Source organism: Bombus vancouverensis, chromosome 11 (assembly GCF_051014615.1).
Source record: "Bombus vancouverensis nearcticus chromosome 11, iyBomVanc1_principal, whole genome shotgun sequence".
Taxonomy (NCBI): domain Eukaryota; kingdom Metazoa; phylum Arthropoda; class Insecta; order Hymenoptera; family Apidae; genus Bombus; species Bombus vancouverensis.
In genome coordinates this window covers 11,545,154-11,569,010 of record NC_134921.1, presented here as the reverse complement: position 1 = coordinate 11,569,010, position 23,857 = coordinate 11,545,154, and the positions used below count along the sequence as shown (strand labels likewise).

The 23,857-nt window shown below is 42.5% G+C and overlaps 1 protein-coding gene across 1 annotated transcript; it reads right to left on the bottom strand.

Moving 5' to 3' along the window:
* Positions 1–4,774: 4,774 nt before the first annotated feature.
* Positions 4,775–18,906, bottom strand: exex (motor neuron and pancreas homeobox extra-extra). Its single transcript, XM_033330045.2, has 3 exons — positions 17,090–18,906; positions 7,574–7,737; positions 4,775–5,169 (listed from the first exon to the last, which is right to left on the bottom strand). Exons 1-3 carry the CDS (start codon positions 18,633–18,635, stop codon positions 4,927–4,929), a joined length of 1,953 nt encoding a protein of 650 aa, XP_033185936.2. The 5' UTR covers positions 18,636–18,906; the 3' UTR covers positions 4,775–4,926.
* Positions 18,907–23,857: the final 4,951 nt, after the last annotated feature.

Genomic DNA, 23,857 nt, shown 5'->3' with positions numbered 1-23,857 from the left:
GTTTCTCACCATGTTCTCGTTTTTGTCGTACAAATTGAAAATCAGAAACGCACGAGTCAAGATTTCGCCAATTTGAATTCAATCGCACTTATTTTAACTTTTATTTTACTTCAACTTTATCGACACTTCAGTTCCATGATTCGATTAATCTCGCGTTCGGTAAAAATGTGGCTCGTATGGCGCTCACTTTTGTTCTCGACAGCTCGATTGATCGATAAATAGCCGGTTCACGGTAAAGTGAAATGTGAATATCACGTGACAAATATCACCTCGCAGCTCATCCAATAGGTCGCATCTCGTGATGCTCTCACTCTCTTTCTCTCTCTCTCTCTCTATCTCTCTTGTCTCCTGGCATCGTCGTTCTTGAGTTGATTGTCGTAGATCTTATTATCCCCTCTTGTCTCAAAGAGGGACCAAGCTACAACTCGGGGGTGTGTATGCTCTCATATACTCTCTCTATTCGTGTTCATCTCTACACGTGTTTGCACGCGTGTGTATGTATACCTAGAGGTTAGTCCGACGAAGGGTGAAGTCCCCTTTGTAGCCTTGGGCCAACCTTGTTAGCGCTAATGATGGAATCCGTCGCGAGATCCGCGAACGAGACGAGTCGGATCTTCGATTTCCCGTCATCGCTCGCGCGATTATTCCTTCGTCAGTCATACGATCATTTTACGCCACGATCTTTATTCATCAACGGGAATACATAGATCCGCTGCATTGAAATTTCCAATACATAATTTTTAGTAACCCTGTTAAGTTTCGATCTCTCTCTTTCTCTCTATCAGATTTTTAATACTTTACGAACTTGTTTTCTCATATATTTAGCGGACAGGTTAAGTTATATCCGAAGGCTACAGGTGGAAGCGTAAGTCACGTTTCGTTTGATTTTTCGATTAAATGTGCGTTTTCTCATCTGTCGAAGTATTCGAAGAACGTCGGTAACATCACCCGCGCGGTTTAATTAACGTAGCGACTAAATTGCGCGATACTATTCGTTTCTTTTGCGAAACATTATGGACTTAGGGATAGAAAGTAAGGCGCAGGGGCGAATGTAAGAAAGAAGAGGAAATAAAAGATAAATAGAAATAGGAAGGAGAGTTGCCGAGCGACCTTATCCACCGTTAGTCACGGAAAGCCATTAGACCGGAAAACGAGGTAGAATCGCAAAACGCAATGGCGTCTAGAAACAAACGACGGCCGATAGGAGCGAACAAGCAGTGAATCACCTAAGCACTTGTTTACCAAGAGAATCAAGAATTCAGGGATGCCGTTCCAAGTCTCGGAATCCTGCCCCATTGGTTTTCCAACCCCACCACGACTTCCTACTACACCGGAGCTAGCGCAATGTCGTCGTCGTCGTCGTCGTCGTCGTCGTCGTCGTCGTCGTCATTCGTCCTCTTTGTCGTGCGAACGGAAAGGACAGAAATAGAGAGTCGAAGGTTGGGAGTTGAGAGTGAAAAGCGCATGAGGGGTGACGACGGCCACTGGCAGACTCGGGGTAGGAGAGAGAAAGAGAAAGAGAAAGAGAGAGAGAGAGAGAGAGAGACGGGAAAGCGGCACTAGAATCGCTAAATGTAATTCGGTTAAAAGGGTTTTAGCAATACAATGCATATAAACATGAGTGCCCCGCCTCCGTTCTCGTCTGCGCGCTCCACACTCTTGCGCCACCCTCTAGTTAGTCCCGCGAAACACCCCGCGACCGTCGTAATCCTTAACTTGGCCGAAGCAAGATTTTCATCGTCTGCGTTCTAACGTGCGATCGACTCTGATAATAATAAAACGTACACTACACACGCTCCCCCGGTCAGATCTTACTCCGTAAATTATTCGGATTAAGGAAATCGAAGTTACGAGGTTCGACGAGAGTCCACTTTTCGATACCACATCGCTGCCTCGATGAAATTAGACGATACAATCGGAAATTTGCGAAATTTCGAATTAGGTCACCAAAATATCCGAAACACTCAAGAAATTCCTGGCCGATAGAGATAGAGATAGAAATAGATAGATAGATAGATAGAGATAGAGATAGAGATAGAGAGAGAGAGAGAGAGAGAGAGAGAGAGCAAAAGGTTTTACGTTATCATTGAAATATTAGACGTTGTACTATCGCTCTCTGTTAATAATTTGGAAATTGATTCTACTTTCCCAGTACGAAAGCGATGTAATTGTTGAATTAGCGTGAAATTAAAGAGGAGAGAGAGAGAGAGAGAGAAGAGGAAAGGAAATGGCACGAAAAAGTAGTTCTCTCGCTGATTTTTAAACGAGCTTTAAAACATCGCTATCTCTGTATTGGAAAAACTGGTTAGCAAATTTACAAACATCATGGCACAAAGCCATCCCTTTTTTCACATTTCTCGGGATGTTTAGATGCGCGACTCGACGATTAGCGAATCCCTTCATTTAATGCCGCACGGAATAATAAGAAAATAGGAGCAGCGTTGCTCGACGTTTTTGTTGAAATGCTTCCAAAAATCTTTCTTTACTTTCTAGATATGTTCCTGCATTTTCATCGTTGTTTTTCAATCGTAGTATCTTTAGTTAGCCGAAGTTAACCTTCAGAAGAAAGAAAAATGATAATATATGCACTGCGGTTGAAAAATACCACCCGAATGTCTTGATAGATTCGTCGCGACGCTCTGTGAATCTTATTAAAATGTACAAATTAATGGCAAACTGACGACTAAAGGTAACGCTCTCTTATGAATTCGTCTAACCGTAAATTTAAATCATTTATTAAAAATTTAGCGGCGGTACGTATCTTTCTTTTTACGAATAAATATACCAGTCGTGAAAGAAACCTGTCGATGTTTCTCCTCAACTTTCCTCGATTTTCAATTAATCGTAAGAGTCAGCGTTCGTTCGAACGTTTCGTTGTTCGACCGAAATTTATAATAAGAGACGCTATGAACTTCCCGAGCAATTTAACATTATCGAACCTTATCGATTTCAATTAACGATGTCAAACATAGAAAATATGGTTTCTAAATGTTCTTAAAAGTGTCATAGAGACCGATCCCCATTTTTAGAAGAACGATATACGACGATATCTGGTATACCGTATAGTTTTTCTTCTCCAGTTCCTTCCCATTCCTTCGTTGACGACTGGTTTTCCAAACGGGTGGTTTCCACTGGCTGTAGCCGGTAAGAGCAGTCGTCCGCGAAACATCGCGGAATTTGTAACGGGAAATTAGCATATCATAAATACTGATGATTCTTCGCTTGCGTGTGGGGATAACTGCGTGGTGGGAAACATATGATCGTGTCTCCTTTGAATATCATCCAGCTTATTTTTACAAGAAAAACCACTCACAATCAGTTTGGAAGCAACATAAACTTAAGACGGATTCGTTTACGTTGCGAATATCTCGTTGATTTTCTGTAATTTTAGTTAAACGCGTTACGAATTCTTCGCATCGATTCCTGTCGTTCGTCGATCCTTTTTCCAAGCTCCGTGCAAACCTGCAACGCTTTGAATAAAATTTGTAAAACGAAGAGGAGTAAATATAGGAGTCGTACTGTTGTCTTCGATATTTGTGATTTATTTTAGGAACTTGTTGCGACATAATATGACGTTTTCCTTCGCATCGCACTTTCTACCCTAGACGTATACGAATATTATTTACAATTATGTAATTTATCATAAATAGATACGTGTTTTCAATTCATGTAGATCTAGAGCAACAGTTGGAGAAGAGTTACAGTCAAGAGTGTTCAATCTTTTCACAAGGCGCTTAGCCATTGCGTTCTAATCGATGGTTTTATACAACTATTGCTGCGAATCGTCGCGTATATATATAATTCCTCCCACTTTATACCCATTAATATAAGCCATATTTTCTTTTCTTCCCTTTGATACGAGCCTTCGTTATGTAAACATTTCAAAACGACTCGGGGGAACACCGTAAAGAGGATTCGATTAATTTTCTAGGCATATCGCTGCTGATAACGGCAATCGTGCGCATGCACCGGTCTGACATGGGCTCGAACTTGTGTACACTGCGTCTCATAACTACAAAACCACCCAGAAACATTCAATTTTTATCTACAGTGTTATGTATTAGTCACTGAGAAGTCACATCAATGAACTTGATAAATCTGAGAAGTAAGCGACGATGTTACGAACACCGTTTTTTAAATCCACTTTACGAAACCACCCAGAGATTTTCAATTTTTATCTCTATCGCGTTACGCGTTAGTCACTCAGAAGTCACACGAATGAACTTGATATTTTTTAAGTCTACCTTACAATCTATCGTTATTCGTGTAATTTTCTCGCGATACGCTTTTACGCGATAACGTACGTCAGTTACGAATAAACCTATGGAACTTACGAATTTAATCGATTCTTCAGAATTGAAATGAGAAATGAAATTGGAAAATTAATAAAAAAAAATAGCGGAATCGATCGGTGTGATTTCTGAGAGGTTCGTGTAAAAATCATTTTGTACCTCGTACCTCCTATAAGAATTGAAAATTTGAAGATACTTTTGTAGCTACGAGCTGCTGTGTATTTATGCGTGTGTGCGTATATGCGTGTATTATCCATCGTATTGTTCCCTATATTTACATACGAGTTTTGCCATGTTACACCAGCATGCGTACAGTATAAGTCGATACTTACATCATACATGCACGCGACTCTATTTGCGATTTGTTTGTGAAATCTAATCGATCGATTTGCCATTGAATCCTTTTTGCACGTACATCTCTCCGTTTTTCGATCGACTAACGATGTTGTTGTTGTTGTTGTTGTTGTTGTTATTGCGTAGTATTAAAAATTCACTCGAGAAACGATCGAACATATCACACCAAGTATCAAAGATATCAACAAGAGATTTAATCGACAAAATGACGCCAAGCAGCAACTTACATCGGTTGATTCACATTTGGCACACCACTGGGTCGATCATTTTGGTCAGAGTTTTATACCACGTAAGGTCGATAAAGCGGCTCCTGAAGTTCGGTCGCGTTCCTCTGCGTTTCTTGTAGAGTACCTTTGCTATCCTCCTGCGGACTCGGCGAATTTGGATTCGGATCACCGCCAGTTTCCCTCTCGCTGCTTCTCACGTTTCCTCCGTCCTCGACCTTATTATTCGCCCGCGCCTCCTGTTGTGCCTTTTTACTCCTTTTCCATTTCATTCGTCGATTTTGAAACCAGATTTTCACCTGAATTTTAACACACATTGCTCATACATAAATTTTAATGGCAATTATCCATGGGGTGCATAGTGACGTTCGAGTAAATGGACGTGGAGAAGAAAAAGGAAGGTCGTCTATAAAAACGTTAAAGTAACGAAGAAGTTTGCTTTTTACTATGGTACAGCGGAGTACTGAAACACGACACTGAATCGTATCGCTCGAATGCGAAAAAATTGTAGTCGCGTATAGGATACAATACGACCCCTTAAATCGCTGCAAATATACCTAAGTACATGGACTCGATATTTCCTTGCCGAATCCCACAAGAGAACGATGTGTAAATCCTTTGGACAACATATCACGTGCTTGAACCTCCCTGATGTCTCGTTCCCAGCCCTAGTACGTCTTCACCCTTCGAGGAAAGAAACGTGCTTTCTTCTCGCGATAATAGCTACAGTCACTCACGAAAGTATTCGAAAATTTTTATGAATATATAGAACGTATATGGTAGGAAAGTTTTTAAAATTTTACAATCTGTACCGTAACTGTGCTGTAACCAGACACGATTCTCGTGATCATAGAAATTGGGTTATAGAGTTGGTAACATTTGAAAGCGATTAAATATTAGATGTTTATCGCTTATAATTGATAAGAATTTTATTGTCAAGCAAATTTATTAATTAGAATCGATGAGATTTTTATCAGAGATCTAAATAAACAGTTATCTTTCGCTTTAAAAAAAAAAAAACTCTGTTCGAGCTGTGAAATTTTGATGGAAAGAGATGTTACCCTTAGGAACTTCTTTAAAATTCTCATGAAGCTGATACTCTAGGACGTGTATTAGAAAATGTTCCATAAAGTGAATAAAAGTAGCGAATTATCAAATATTACCTTTATTTAACGATATAATATCGAATTATTCATATGTTTGTCGAGTAAAAGGTACGAAAGTCGTAACATGAGGGGAAGACAAGTATTCTTGTCAAGAATAATACCTGAGTAACATTTTTTAACGATTTAAAGCTAAGCAAGCTACGAAACGTGAATTATCTGCATAAATATTACAAACAAATAACATATTCAGAATATCGATAATCGTAATAATTATTCGATATTATCGCGATACTATTGAGAACATTTTTAATATCGACGAACAAAATATCTTTCCTGTCGTAGAAAAATTGCTATTCTCGTATTTTACAAGTTCTGCCGAAACTAACACTTTTATTTTCAACAACTATCTTTCATCTGTCCTCGTCGGAACTTGTAATGCGAGAACGTTTTCTAAAAAAAGTTTCACGGTACACGTTTTAAATGAGATCTATGAAAAAGTTCCATAATTCTTTCGATCTCTGATTTTTATTATCTTGATTTCAAGCGAAATACCTAATAATCCCTGATGTTTTAGTAAGTTTCTACAGATTTTTCCAGCTTATCTTGTTTCTCGTAATTGTCCTGATACTTGTGATCGATAGCGTGTATCGAATATATCACGATTAATTAGATTTAGTATTAACGAGTATTAATATACTTGGACATGCATTTCCTTCCTTTCGTCGATACCATAAGGGGAAGATGAAGGAACGATGTGACGAGGAAACGCAACGACCGGACAATTCGGAAACTAAATGCTTCAACTTGAATCAGTTGAATATCGAAACAAATCAGGGACTCAGTCTCCCATAATTCAGACTTTCGTTGCTATTTGCCGAGCGATCCGTCAGAACACGTAAGCTTCAAAGTTATGTTTAAGTTGTTGAACTATGCAAGAGATTCGCTCGTTCACGTTCGCCCCGGCAAAGGAGAAGGGTCCTGGATTATTTCACCGATTTCTCTGGAGGCTTTTTCCCTTTCTTCATTCTCTCTTCCATTTTCTTTTTTTACACCCACGTTTTTTTTTTTTACTATACTGACGACTCGAATCGCCGCGTCTTTCCTTAAGTGAAACAAACAAAAAAGAAAGAAGGAGAAAGCAAGAAAAAGAAGAAGAGAAACGACGAAGGAAACTAGAAGGAAAAAGAAGAAATTAAAAGAGAGAATGAATTTGAAGCGATTAAGGAAGCTATTAACCCTCGAACAGCAAAGGCTGGGTCAATTCTGGCTCATGCACATACCATATATAGATAGTTCACCCTTGTTACTTTCAAAATCGTCATATTTTTTTCGCGTGCATTTATGTTACATTTACGTATTATCACTCTGTCAAATTATACGAACGATTTTATTTTCTAAGTAAATTTGGTTATCACGCGGGAGCGAAGGGCCTCTCCCTTCGCACTGTACGACTATCGAATAAAATATTCGGCTCTCATGATAACAATGAATCAGCTTCCGCTGGACGAGGGTTGGTCTATTATGCATGTATTCGATTTAATTCGGTTTAGCGATTTGGTGTAGCGATTCATAAAGGTACAGATGAAGCAGCGTTTACCTGTGTTTCCGTGAGCATTAACGAAGTGGCCACTTCGAATCTCTTCGGTCTGCTAAGGTACTTGTTCTGTCTAAATTGTTTTTCCAATTCGAGTAGCTGTTGCGACGTGAAAGCGGTTCTCGGCCTTCTCGTTTTTCCAAGGAGGGCATGCTGGGCCGCGCAACCTGTCGATGATAAGTATATTTGGATATATTTAACATACTTGGCTCTTTTACGCGAAAGAATTCTTTTTTTTTTTTAAAGAAACATTGTCCGGACGGTACACGCTTTATTTTATGATACGAGAAGCATCCTATTATCAAAGATTTTAATTTGCAAAAATATACGCTTTGTCATTCTCAGGCTCTGTTTTTAATCGCGTTTATAGAAACACGAATTTGCATGAATATTCCGCAGTCTGTTATTCCGAGTTTTCTTGTTCGACGCTCACAATTGAATGGAATAGAAGAAAATCAGTATTGCCTGTTATTGATAATGTTGGCTCGAATTAATACTAATCGCAAGGAGAGACCAATAAAAATCATCGAATGCTAATGCAATTACCGCCAGTGTAAATCCCCCTGGGCTGCAATACTATGATTTGGGGTTGAAAATAGGAAGGGGGAAAGGTAGAAAGGGAAGGACAGAAGACGAGGGTGACCGCCCTAACGATTAGCCCTATGAACGGGTCTTGGCCAGACCCGATTTTCTCTTCTTTATGACTTTATACGCGCAATAAATCAAAACGAAATTCGACTTCCTTCGCGAAGGGAACAACAACGATGGATCGATGATTATCACTGTCAAATCGTACAATGTATTCTTCAAGACGCGTTGCATTTTGCTTATATAAACGTAGACTATACACCCTCTATCGTACACACTTTCTCGTCCCTTAGAATTTCGATAAACCAAATTTGTACGACATTTGACTTATCGATAGCGATAAGATTCTGTGTTAAAACGAAAATTTTGATTTAAACCGTACGTAACGTTGGCTCTGGTAACTTACATCTAATGAAAGAGGAAAGACCAGAGATTTCGCCTATCCGAGAAAAGATGTTTGATGCGTGAGCGCATCGTCGTCGTAGCGATCTGTCAACATCCTAAGGCGGAAAAATGAAACAGGCCCATGGTGTTGAATGTTTGACTAAGCGGCTGATTAAGAGCGACATAAGGGTATCGCACGTTCCAGATTAATCTGGCTGTACGCGCGACTAAACATTGCCATGTGTACAAACATTGACAGCCGGTCACACACTTGCTATGTAGGTAAATTGGTGGGTCGCATCGTAAGCTGAAAGCGTTTGGAGAAAAAAGTATGGTGAACCGCGTTGTAAGATCTCGATGCGGATACACCGTACTTTTCACCGCACCTGCATATCGTATAAGTACTTAACACGTAGCATAATGGTGACTTACGAAATCGTTTGAACATTTGTCATACAAGATCACCGTAGATCGTTCAAAATTTGTTCGTGATCGCATATGGAGAATTACAAGTAAATTGCTATAATTTGACGTAAATATACCTTACCCTACGTTTAGAAAAATTTCTACGATCGAACGTAACGAATATCGTACATAATAACATATTGCTATCGATATTACTTCCAAATACAAACCGTCTATGGTTTGGTTTCGTTATTTATGTCGGTCGTAGATATATTAATCGTCCCTCGGAAAGATGGTTTGCCACCCGCTGAGCACATATGGTTCCATGATTTTCCTTCTTTTTCTCCGTTCCCGTCGCAATTGCTATCTCGGCGGTCGCTTCTGTTCGCCTCTACCGATTCTCTGCTATTCGTATTATTACATATTTCCGTTAAATTTGATCGAAACCAATAATCGTGCGATTACGCAGACTTCGGTGCAGAAGACTTTGTAAAATCGTGCTAGATAAATGCATAAACGTTCGTACTCTAATTCTAAAACTTTCATCTATTTCGTAAATACGAAAAGAACGATGTTTTTTAAAGACTATTACAGTCTGTTTAATCTAATTGAGACGTAGCCAATGTTACAAAATGATCGAGTTATTATCAGTTTCGTTTTATGGGCTCTTTTCTCAGAAAGCTGAATCGTCTTCGAGAAACAATTTCGTTCCTCTCTCTCGTTACCTTCGATGTTTCCTCGGTGAATTTTGATTAAATCAAGCGAAATCGAATGAAAAAGCGAAAGCATCGATACATAGTGTTGGGAAGCCACTGGAATTGCACGAGTGCGAAGGTGCCAGGGAGAAATGGTGCAAGTTATGACAGATGTCGGTAAACAAGAAGGGCGGCGCACCATCGAGTGGACAATCACCATTTTCGTGCTCCTCTGTGCAGGGTGAAGCAATGGGGTGCTGTTAAGGTTAACGTCGTTCTCACCCCGCTACACTTTTATCATGATAATTTAATTTATTTGGGGTCCTATTAGCCGCTTCACGCCAGGCTGCTCTTAAATCATGCTGATCACCATACCGGTAAACACCAGCCATTATCTGTACTTAACGCTATTCTACCCCACTATTGCTCATATTTCCCGCCCCCCACCCGGCTCAACCTCTTACTGTACCAAATACACACTTCTCCAATTTGTGATTCCATTTGGTATCGTTACTATCGTCTTTTGGTTTTCTCTTTGTCGCATCTGGTCTGGTTCGAAGGGCGAGGAAGTATTTGGTAGTTGTTCTTAGTCAAGACATCCTATTTATCATTTCAAAACTGAACACGATGTCGTGTTAATGAAATAACATGTTCTGTAGATCTGCATTTATTTTGGAAGGAAATTGCCGATACGTAATACGATCGTTAGTGAAACGACGCGAGCCGTAAAAATATTCTGCCACGGATTACGAACATATAATTTCGATAGAACGTACGACCAGCTTCAAGAGACTAATTGACAATGGACCTGCTGAGAGCAAAAGTAGACTAAGCCATAATTTTTCTAAATGGAAGTTTACGTTTTAAATAGGTGGAGTTAATGCGCAGAGGTTCGTTCAATTGGGCAGTAGTCAGAATTTTACATGTCAATTGTCGCAGTGAATCTTCCCTATGTAGTCTGTACATATACGGTTCATTTCCCTGTTACTTTTGCTTCCATTCTACTGCAATTTCCTGATCCTCCTCGTTCATCTTATCGATCTTTTCTAGTTTCCTATCCTTATTCGTATCTTTATCCCTGCTTCTTTCCTCCCTGTTTTCGTATTTATAAAATGAAACATACTAAAAACGATCAAGCATATAAACTCTTAAAAAGAGTAGTTACATCGTTCCTGAAATTTCAGTGGTCGTAACGCGCACTCACTGGAACCATAGTCCTACTCGTAACTTTATTTTTCTTTTTCTTCTCATTTCTCTATTCTACTTATAAAATGAAACTCATCGTCATCCACCGTTCGATTTCTACGTTGCAATCATCGCGGTAAATCCTACTACACAGTCGGTACATGCATGGCTCCCTTCCCTGTTACTTTTCTTCCCATTCTACTGCAATTTTCTGATCCTCCTGATTCCTCTGGTCGTCGATGCGTCCCGTAGTTTCGTATTCTTACTCGTAACTCCATTCCCGTTCTCCTCGTTTTCCTGCTCCCTGGTCCCTCCTCGGTTTCCCTTGATGGGTGTGAACGGGCGTGTGTGCACGCGTGCGTGAGTGCGTGCGTGCGTTCCGGGCGCGTGTTCGCGCGCGCGCGCTCGCACCAGATCTTGCTCCCTCTCCTTGTCTCGTATAGCGGCGGAAGCTCCGCCTGCAGCCCCTGAGTGCTCGATACGACCCGCCCCCAAATTCTCAACCCCTCGTATCAGAGGTGAACGAAGACGAGGCGAGGGTAACGTCGGTGGGTATCCACCATCCCTCTACAGCCTTGATCGCGAGACGTCATCGACTCCCGCTTCCACTTGCGCCATACGATTGGAGATCCGCGGAAGCCAGTGGCGAGGGCAGATGAATACCGAGCGAGGAAAAAGTTGGCCAACTTTTGTCAGAGATTATTTTCTCTACCCAAAATGGTTGGATTTAATTTGAAACTGCGCTCCGTGAAACTCGCCGCGAATCACGTCATAAACATCCAGAACGTTACCATTTACTTTTATCATCGGGCTACTACTAACTGGACGAGCTCCGCGTCTGCTTCCCCTACCAACTACGCCAGGCGTTGCGGTAATCATCCGCAGAATCGACGATTTTATCCGTTACCATTCTCGCTGTATATGTACTTGGTTATCTATCGTACGATTATCTATCGTAGAATACCTATTTAGGAATAAAATTCCGGTTTCTCGCTTTAATTTTTCTCGGGCATCTTAATTATCTTGATTAAGGAGGGCGGAGCGTGTACAGACATTTCGATTTCCTGATGTTTCACTTGGAACGTGTTCCCACGAAATTAAAACAATCACGACATCCGCAGCGATTAAGATGTAACGCGTTAAAAATTACAAGATACTTGGTACAAGCGTATATTTCGTATAGCAGGATTATTCGTTTTATTGATAAATCTCGATATTCGGTGGAACCTTATTTAACGCGTATTCTACGCTTAAGACGAGTGTTCGTGCTGTGTACCGAGTTTTTATCAAACGAACGTCTTGTAATCGTTATGTACGCTTCCGATCTAGTTTCCGATTCGGTCAGCACAATCAAGACAAACGTGTGTCTCGTTGTAGCGCTAATGAAACTTGCAATTGTTTCGTACAACGCATACGATACGAACGTAAAAGTTTCTATGCTTTCGACTACTTTCGTCAGCCGGTGGTGTACATCGAACACGGTCATATTTATACACGACGTGTACACGGAAAGCTGTGCTCTCGTGTCATCGTTTGCACGAGACCATGTGGCTACGGCGCGATCAGACCAGATCATAGAGATATAGGATGGTTTGGGCGAACGTGGAACGTTACACATCGGGTAACCAAGATCTGTTTGCTTGCGGGCGGCCAAACTAGCTGGCAGCTAATTCAGAAACACCATTACCGCCTACATGCCTATAGACAGGTAGACTGACGCGACCGCTACTGCAACGCCACTAGACGTTTTCAACGTGTTTCCATGTATCCATCTACTAACGTTCCTACACACTCTGCATACGCGTTTCCGATTTCTATGTACGCGTATATAGCGTGTCTGCGCGCGCTCACGTTTATGCACATCACCATCTTTCCCATATGTGTACGTCGGTGTGCAATTAATTGCTGGTTTCTCATTTCTCAACCATCATCGACGATATCGTATACAATATCGCGAAAAGCTTCGTCGAGATTAATTCAAACAGCTCGAGACTGCTTTATCAAGGGAGGACGTGTTATTCGCTTGACGCGAACGTCCATATACTTTGATAGAATAATAGTAGTAGAAAGTAACGAGCGTACGACGTACTAAGTCGGAATCGACACGATTTTCGTCGAGGCTCGAACGCTCGGTAGCACGACTAACGACAATGATCTCTTACACGTTCAGGAAGATGACCAAATCGTACGTTTAACCCGAAAATGTAGGGAAACGATAGTTTCGATAATACGTAAACCGCGAATGTTTATGCGTTAAAAGCTATAACGAGTATCGCGTCGTAGGTATTTTATACATTTTCGCGCGTTATCTACTGTCCATCTTTAAATTTCCCAATACGAGGATCTTAAAGCTCCTCTTTGGAAAACAGAAAATATGCTTATAAATTATGATAACTTTGCTCGTGGTCTTCGATTTCTATCGAAATTCAAGCCGTAAACGACTCAAAAACAATATGTACTACGATATAATCGTTATTAGGCGTTTTTTTTATTTTTCCGATCTCCTCGCAACGAAGAAAGGAAAAACATCGATACTGGTTAAAGTTACGAGACATTTCATACAGATAGATAAAAAGCGATTTGCGTTCTTGGATTGTTTCAAAGATGAGCGAAATTAGCTGTTGGAACGGTCTATGTAAGTCCGTGGAGTTTCCATGGCAACCTTAGAACGTCTGCGTCGGCGTTATGCTATCGTGGAGAGAAGGGCGAAGGGGATGAATAGACGGATGAATGACGCACAATTAACTAATTAAATCATCCGCCAACCCTTCGCGTGCTTCATCTCTCGGGTATCATCCCCTTTTGTTGGCAGACCTCCTACCATCTCTTCGACATCTTCCGCCATTATTTTTTCACCGTAACTTGTAAAGCGAATCTCGTTCCACGTTCTTGGTGAATTCGGAGAACGGAAAATCGACGAGACCAAAGAACTGTTGAGAAATTCAATCCGGTACGACGACGTCTAATATTATATAAATTATTATCATCTTTCTCTTTTTCGATGCTTTTCGATTAATCGAAGTATCTCATAGTCTTATCCTATTCTTCTATTTACATTGTAAATTTTATCTCTCGTTTCTTCTTCGTGTTACTCGTCGTTTAATTTACCCTGTCATTTTTCGTTACACGTATTGCTTTACACGTACACGTTGTAGGACAATCAATAGGATCGTTGGAAAATCGAGAGAATCGGCCAGATTACGTGGTACGTTTCACTTGTATATTTTTAATATTAGCTACGCGCGAATCGATAATCAAAGACAAGATCCATGTATTTTACATAGATCCGTGGGTCTTTTCCTTTTTTTCAGAAAGCTGTTCGATCGTTATTAACGGCGTGGCGAAAAGAAGATGCCAGGCTTAAAAACCTTCGCACGTTAAACACTGGCGTGGATATCGCGCAAGTTGAAAAGTCGTTTCGGTCGATTTCGATTAATCCGAATGCAAACTGGTATCGGCCGGATGGACACGCGGGGACACGGGAAACCGTTTTTAGTGTACACGAGGTAGAGATATCGGGATTTGGGATACGCCGAGGATGGAAGATCGCGAGTTAGCCGGCAGCCACCGGTATCGCACTAGTTAAATTTCGATACTGCAAAGCTCGACTCAAAATAGATGAAACACGGTGTTGTTGGAATATCGTCGTTGGTATAACGCGCGACAAATATTCCACAAATAAAAGCTCGCGTCTACCTGTTTTCCACCCTGCCTCTCCCTTCCCGTGTCAGCTCACCGTGCCGAGCCGCTGAGTCGCGTACTCATCGTTATTTACATAACGTCGAGAGCATACGAGAATGCGAGACTACAGGTGAAAGAGAGAAACGGCAGACAGAGACGGTGGACATAGGAGGAGGAGGAGGAGGAGGAGGAGGAGGAGGAGGAGGAGGAGGAGGAGGATGGAGGGGAGGAGAAAGGGCTGAACGGGACGATACTCCCATCCAGCAATTTTTTAACAAGTCGTGTTCGTGTTCCCTGCCGACGCGATAACGGCCGCTTCAGGTGGGGCTGAATGCAACCGTTTTATTTTATTCCGCGAGACCGCTTTTTTTGTACCCGTTGCTCGTTTTACGCTATCGGGTTTTCGCCTTTTTCGTCGACGTTGGATTGCTCGGCAACTACCAATCAGGATCATCTGACAGAAAGTACCCCGCACTTCGCTCCGAACACCTCTCACTCTCTTTCTCTCTTTCTCTCTTTCTCTCTCTCTCTCTCCCTCTCTTCCACCCTCTCGCTCTAAAACACACACACACACACACACCCACACACATACACACGCATATACACGTACAATCGCGTTCCGTTTACTCCCGCTCTTCCCCCATTTTTCTCTCTTTCCCTCTCTTTCTATTCTCGTTTATTCGGATTCGGTCCATCTCGGCATCCTGGTTCGCTACGTTCACTGACCAATTTGTTCGATAAAAGCTTTCGACTGATTGGCTGGACAACGCGACCACTCTCTTTTTTCTAAGCGTGAAATTTACCGTAGTAGTAACCGGAATCATCTTCCTTTCTCTCGTGATCCTCTCTATTCGCCGGATACTCTTCTTCATCTTTCCTTCGAACCTCGTTGTTATTTATTCCGGTATTCTCGTGACGTTTCTGCGCTATCAAGACCCTCTCGCGCGATAATTTGCTAATTGCGTACCAAATAATATCAGCGAACAGACGAGTGGCAAGTTACGGTTTACAGATAATTCTACGATCATCAAAGTCTCCCCGATAATTCTACGATTCTAGAATTTTCTACGAAACCACCCTTCCCTGTTTATTTCGATCGTGTACGGATAATTTATAATTGGCGATTCGTAAAATTTCGCCAATGACGTTAACTCGGTCGTGTAAAAGGGTTTCCTTCGGTGTTTGTGTCTTACGGTCCTGCAAACATTTATACAGAGTTCGGTGATGTTTGTTATTTGCTCTTTGAACACTGCTGCAGGTGGAAGCGAGCGTAAGATATCAGGGCTGTAACAATTTCCCGATATCTTGAAATAAGGGATGTTATATTTCGAAATGAACGGTACAGATACGTATTTTCAACAGTATGCTGCGAAACTGTCCCTCTGTGTTATCATTTGACAACCAACCTAAAAACTGGAGTAGCCAGTCAATATAGCATGGTAAAGAGTTACATTAAGCATGTAAACATTCGTTATCTACCTATCGTACGAGCAGTCTGTCGATCTATTTTATGACGTTGTTCGTACGTCAGGGTAACGTTGAACATTAGTGTTCCAAACAAATTTTGTCCCATCGATATATATCAATTTTAGACGAGAGATATTACCACGGTAGTTTGGTCGACGTTTTAAAAACACGAAATGGTATTGTCTCGCCTTCTAATAGCGTAACGAATAATCTGAACGATAACAGACTTTCTATCTTTAAAACTTTTCGCAACCTTGCTATCGCACGTCATTTATAATTTAGAAACGATTTGTGAAACAATTACAATATTAATTAGCCTTCCCTAGGTTGTATTATTTTCAGATAACGAGGAGGACAGAATGTTTATAAGGCTGTTACGGGTAGTAGTTAATCTACCTACTTACGTTTAAATATATGAAAATTCTAGTTTAATTTACGCTTAAGACGATCGATATCGTAATGAACACGAGCAAAGACGATAAAAGCACGTTAAGCCGAGAAGGAGAGAGTTTTCGATTTCGAGGTGAAGAGATTATATCGGTTATCACCGATTATCGTGTTTTACAAATGTTCCATATCTGCTCTCAAGACGTATTTTTATTATTAATTATGACTAAGTTGCGTATTTTTATGCAAATTCGTATTCCTACGCGTACGACCACGGAATTGAAACCCGAGCGAGAATTCGGATCTTCGTCCTCGAAACGTTAAAACGAGAAGTTTGGCGGTAAGTAGATGAGAGAAATTTGGAAATTTGACGTATCTTTGAATATTATCGTATCGGTTTTATTACTCCGTATCGTCTATCGTAAAAATCGATTTAATCGAGTCGGCCAATTACCTACAAAGTATAAAATAACTGCGACTCGATTTGCTCGTAATTTTCAAATTAAACGTCGTATCTCGTGAAAAGCAGGCAAGCGTTCGGATAGCTATCAACGATAGCGCGCGTACAAGAAAATTCGCTGCGTGAAACGTAGAAGGTCGTAATCTGAAGTGTAAAATGTGAAATTCGTGTTCGATGGATGAAAGATCGATACGAAACGACTGGATGCTCGGCGAGTGTGAAAGAATTAGAAACGAAGTAGGGTATTTGGTAAGATTACTAACTCACCGGCTAAATCGGCGGGTAACCTCGGATACAACATTCCAGTCCTAGCCAACCACTCGAGTTGGAGTGGATGGATGTGATGCTGCTGAGGATGAGCACCGGCACTCTGCGAATGTCCGACGGGTTGACCTTCCTTGTGTATCGAATGAAACGCGCTACCACCGGCAGGATGATAATATAATCCTCCGGGATGTATGAGGGGACCACTTGGATGTAAGAGAAGCGCTTGATTTTGTCGTGCTACTCCCGCGTTGCTACCGAGCGCGCTATAATGGCCACTCGGTAAATTCGGATTACCAGGGATAGCGTTGCCACTGGGTTCCTCCGATCCAGGGGAAATCGGAGGGCTGGAGATGGGACTATGGCTCGCGTTGCTTCCGGAGCTGGCGCTTCCCGTTCTCGTAGGATCAACCTCGATCGAACCGTCGTCCTCGATATTTTCCAACCGATCCACTCGAAATCCTCCGTTACCGATGCCAGCGTTTTCTCCTTTGAAAGGCGTTTTCGTCGTTTCTTCTACCGATTCCACGCGAATACCGGACAAATGAGCGTCGCGTACGGATCGGTCACGAATATCTTGTCTGTCACTTGGATCGCGAATAACTTGTAAGTTCGACGGCGAAGCGAGTCCGTGTTGGACGACGGTTCTGTCGAACGGATGCAAAAGGCCTCCGAGGGAAGATGATGTTCTCTGCTCGTCCGTTCTAACAGGGCCGATAAGCGCAGTCCCATTACCAACGCCGACCGCAACTCCGATTCCAACTGCGCTCGCAGTTTCGGTTTCGCCTGCACCGGTGCAAGCGCGAGTACCGAGGTTAGTACCGGTAACGATGCCGGTTCCAGCGGCTCCGCTTACACCTCCTAGAGTGCAAGAGGATTCTCGATCGTGGCCACGGACCAACGAGTTCGTCAAACAGGGGCTCGCGTCGATGACAGAATTTCGCGTTGCGAACAGCGATCTTTGGTTCGGTCTATCGGATCGTTCGTGATCCAGACTCTCCGGTTTCCCAGTTGCCCGACCGAGCAACGCGTCGATGCAGAACGACGTTTTCCCAAAGGAACTGTGACGTCTGTCGGTCGAGTGAACCGCGTATTCCTGCGGCGAGATTCTACCCGGCGAGTTATTCGACTCTCTGTAGTGACTCGCCACCGCCGATACCATTTCCTCGGTGAAACACTTTACACCGGTGTCTTCCGGGTCTCGAAAGAAACTCGCCGCCGACTCGTTCTCCTGCTTCGAGAAGGAAGGTCTCTTCGCCTCGTTCTCTTCGCGATACCTCGACATTCGCGATTCCTCACCGAGCTCCGAAGGAGAGCCGTTTTCCACGAAGCGTATGTTTTCCGGAGATCCGATAGCAGTCTCTCCTCTCACCTCGGAGCCGGGCGACCGCACTTCATCCGATCTCGGTGAACACGAACGATCGCGGCCCTTCTGCCGTACGGAGTAGCCGGTATGTTGACCCGTCTGTTGTTGTCGTTGCTGTTGATGTTCCTGTTGCCTCTGTCGCAGGTACGAGTCCTCCGTGATCCCTTGGGCGTTGTAATGCATACCTGGTTCGTGGTTTAGCGATCGTGCGAAATTCCTCAAATCGATCGGTTAGTACATACTTGGTATCGGTATCGGGCCCCTTCACGAACACTACTTTTCGATCGATCGTCTATCACTTGCAATTTCGACCGCGTTTTCTCGCTAACCGCGCGAGACTCGATCATACGCGTCTAAATGTTCTCGAGCGTCGATAGAAATACGTCAAGTCCAATCGATTCAACTGGAACGGTAATCGATCGATGGTCGATCGCTGTGGCCGATCGACTTCTGATCGGCGTACGGGACTCGATCGATCGATCGAACGACCGCACAACCGACCGACCGACCGGCCAATTCAACCAACCTCACCCTTTAATACGGAATCGCGGATGTTGCACGCGATGTGCGATTACGTTACGCGACTCTGTCCGTCTTCCGGGTTATCGTGTTCGAAACGAAACGCAAACGTACGACCACCGATCACCGATCGTTCACCGACGCGAAACGCGTGCGTTTTTCAGCGACGAACGAATCAACGACCGGTTTTGATTTCGACCGGCGATACGAGCGATTAGCTCGACGCCGCACCACAAAGTGACGTCGCGAGGAACCGCGTGTCCGTAACGGGAAAATCGCTCCCCTCTGCTACTGCGTATCCGCGGTCAGTCGATTCTGCCACGCCTATCGCGGCAAAGCTCGCGGTTCTGCCACGCCTACACCATCCCCTTTGTTCCCCTCTGCTTCGCCATCTGTTTCTCTATCTCTGTCATCGGTTCTCTAACCTCGGATGTCGAGTATCGGAGTTGCCCGAGTTCCTGCCGACTCGTGATTTCTAATTCTTCGCTGCGAGTTCCTCGATTCGCGATCGCTGCCACCCACGACGATTCTCGATTCGCGAGCGTTCGACGCAGACATCGCCAAGCCACTGCGAATACCGGCGAGCTTCGAGGCTCGGGCATTCGCAGCCTGAATCCCCGGGCGTCGCATTTCCAGCGCGAAACCAGCATCCAGTTCTGCCCTCTTTAGGTAAAACGTTCCATCTGGTAGCCGAGTTGTCGAAATTTTTCTCCTTCGAGACCCGGCTAAACGATAATTTGAACCACTCACGAGGCTATCTCGATGACGCGCGAATTCATTTTCGGCTCGTGCTCAGACTTTACGCTTGTTTTTTAATTGTCCGATAGCGTAACGGTAGCGTAGTCGGTTACGTGGCAAAAAGAGACGTAACGTTTCATTCTACGTTCGTCGTAATAAATTTCAGCTACTGAAAATGTTCCTTCTCGCCAATTTTCCCCTGTCTAGACGAAACAGGTGTTTCGTTCGATCGAGAGAGAGAGAGAGAGAGAGAGAGAGAGAAAGAGAGAAAGAGAAAAGATAAAAGACTTTGGATCCTAATAGTTTCGAGAGCCGAAGGAAACGTCAAGTTTCACGAATCCAGAAATCAGATTTCAAGCCATCTCTGCGCTTTAATTAAAGAGGGCAGAGTTGCACGCTGCTCGCGTATCAAGGAGCAAGATCTGTATCTCGTTCGATCCGTCTCTTATGAAAGTAGGCGAGGAGACGAGGAGACAAGAAAGAACAGGGAGGGAAATAAGAGGCAAAGTTACGAAGAGTAGAGAGAAATAGAATTGCGAGTGGAAGTGACGAGAGACGAAGTAAGAGGAAAAGGCGGTACTGGAAGCGGCGGCAAGAGGACTGCAGGAGAGGAAGATGGGAAACGAGAGCAAGAAGAGACGGAGAGTGAATTCTCTCTTATGAAACGAGATTTTCGTTCGATCCAACAACGACGAGCACGGAATACGCTAAGGATAACCGATATGTGCAGTTGCTGGTACGTGATCGGTCGAGAGAAAACGGAGGTGGATGAACGATCTCTCGATTTTCGTTACATTTGTGTATACGCGTATATGGAATAAGATAATCTAAAAATAATTGGATAACGTTTGGTAAGAACGCGAAAGTACCAACGACGAGTTTACGTGCGAAGGCTGCGAGCGAGAGACACGACGGGTACCAACGGTTTTAATCGTTTGGAATTTAGGAAAAGTTGATCGAGTCGATAGAATCAACGATAAATGAAAGTTCCGCTGGCGTTCAAGCCCATCTACGTTTCGTTCGATCGTATAAAATTCGTGACTCTTTCCAAGGAAATATCGGTGATATCTGTCGCCTTATCGAGCAGCTAATAGCCGCCTAATAGGTATCACACCCAGTTTTCAAGTAATCGGTCTGTTATCGGTTGTCCCGCGATATTTTACGTGGGTCCTACAACGCATTTGCTTATCCTGCTGATAAAAAATCTATTCGTTTTTAACCGCGTTTAGTTCAACGTATCTAAGCCCTCTCAAATATCGTTCCCTTATCGAGACATTGATTTTGATTCCTGGTATACTTATAAAAAACTAGAAGGAGGGGAGGAAAGTCCGAGGGGAAACAAGGGTGGGCGTACCAAAAAAAAAAAAAAAAGAAAAAAAAAATGATCTGTTCGATGAAATTTTCTTCCCATTTCTCTAAAAAGGAATCCGTAGAACCAGCGAAGGAACGTCGATCTTCGGAATGTTAATATCTTGCCAATTGTCGTCTTATTTACTCGCCTCGATGATACGCGCGTTTTATCGCCCGTGTTTCGTTACCCGATCAAGAATAAAATCACTTTTTTACTCTTTTTCCTAGTAAGTCGATTTGTTTTCGTTTCGACAATTTATACGGATAAACTAGTTGCGCGTAAAAGAATGACAGATCGCCGTATCTTTCACGCTTGTTATGATTCCTTGTATACTCTTGACAAATCGCAGCATAACCGAATACGAGTCGAAGGCAAACGGTACTAGTTCACCGGTGACCGCTTTTTAACCAAATAACACAGAGGGAAGAATATTTACTTAAGGATCGGAGCACGTTCAACGTACGTATACGAAATAAAAATTTTAAACGTTCCTCCTAATACACCAACCCGTGTCTACCAAACGTAGATCGATGGGCTACGTTCGTATTTTGTTTGCTCTTCGGCCAACGTTGTTATCCATTTCTATTAAAATATCTCCATCCATCGAATCTGGTAGCTGATAAGTATCGGGCTTGCAGCATTCTGTTGTAATTGCTGTTGAAAATAGTTGCCCAGCGTTTCTCGCGAATCCTTGATCCTGTATCCTGCTGCGCTTTTAGCTCGCCTGTTCTCGGACAAACTGGAAATTCGAAAAATTATCCAAGCGGTTGAGAAATGGACGCAAGTGGCAACGATCTGTTTGCGATGCAACGTGCGTTTAATATGCGCCTGCGCCTGCACGTATACGCAGGTAGCACCTTTCAACCTCGGTCGTCGAGCAAACAGAAAAATTTTCAACCCATGATTATGCTCCGTCACGATAAACCAAGCTTATTTTTCCTCTCTTACCGTGTTTCGAGAAAATCCAAGGTTTCCGAAAGCCGCTCGTCCCGACAATTATTATACGCACCGACTCGTGTCGTTATATCGTGTCGCTCGATTATTATCTAGAAAAGATCAGATCGTAATTTGAAATAATTATTTTTAACTCAACAACGTAAGCACGTGTTACATACTTTCGGCTATTAGCGTCTCGTTAATTTATATTACATCTTATCGATGTTCGTGTACCGTAGCTAAAAATCGGCCAATGTGCGAGGAACCTGCGAACGTCGATGCGTACACGCGCGTAACTACCATTCACGTGAAACGTATTTGCGTGTTTTTGCCCAATACAAAGTTCAATTTGACAAAGTTAAACGGTTGATAATCGTAATTAGCCGGATCATCGTAAATTTCGAAATTATATTTAACGATAACGATTTAGGATAAATATCGTTCTAAAGTCTAGTGGTGCCAAGCTGAAAAGTAATTAACGATTTGATGGTTAATTCATCTGTTCTTATCATAGGGATAAGATTGTCCGATTAATGCTTTGATTAGGTATCGCTGGCGATAGATAAATCTTAATTGGTGTCATGTATCGATTTGCTACGGCTTTTGTGTATATGTAAATCCTCTTAATCGTACTTTATCCTCTTCGCTAGATTCTGTTTAATTCGAACGGTACAAAGTATTGGAGGGAACGCGTGAAACATGTAACACAAGGCACGAAATCTGAAACACGAAAACCGAAAGGTGTGATAATCATTCGATAATGTGTAACGTATCAGTGTGATACAATATAAGCATTTACAGAGATTTATCTAAAAGGAATTCTAAACCGATAGAGCTATATGTACATGCGCGTGTAATATTCGTACGTGTTTCATTTTTACCTTTAGTCACCTATATATACTTTATATTCAATTTCTCAACTGCATACGCGTATGGCGAGCCACGAAAATATTTTTTAGAAACTTATACATGTACGAAAGGTCTCGTACCGCGTGATACAAGTATTATCATGACTATATTGATAAACTATCAAGAAATAACGATAGATTTTAAACGATGGTCGTATCAAGTTTTTATACTGGTTCGTAAAAACAGAACATTTTCGTTTGGTAGACTGCAGGATATTTTTCCACGTTACCGTTGATCGCGTCTTTATTTCATCGACGATATTCAATTACGAACAAATCCATCGATCGACTATCGTTGGACAAGAAATCGTTGTAAATATTGTATTTAATACACCTAACCTCAACCTAACCCCAATCTATTTACTATTTACCTGTCTACTTAGACAATTCGGCGTTCCTTTTCAATAATATCTGTTTTCCCTGTGCTTTCCTTTCTTTTCCCTCTCTTCCTTTTCGTTCCCTTTTATTTTCCTAACGCTATCCATTCGATTTTCCGACTCTTTCGCTCTTCGACTCTCGCTACGCTACGGTTCGAGGTCTATCTCCTAATTAGAATCTTCCGGCCCCCATGTGGCCGCATCGTCAAGTTCGGCCCTCACCGCCCATTACTTTTAATGGCGTTGTTAATGAAACTAGGTGTCGCCAAATTAACCTCTCGTTTCAGCAACGCTCAACCGAAATAATAGAAAACTGCGTTATCTCGATGCGGAACGAAGACAATTCCGTTTCAAGTTCGTAATTTATAATACATGCATGTACACGCGTATAACTCGTTAAACGAAAACCGCGAAAACCACGGAACCAGCCTGCTGCCGTTACGTTCGGCTCGACCTCTTAAAAATCAATTTCATCTGATCGAATATAGTATCGATCGAACTTATTTAGGTTATACGCGCGTTACGCGATGATCGGATCGTTAATAACGAATATACTTATGTACATTGTTACTAAGA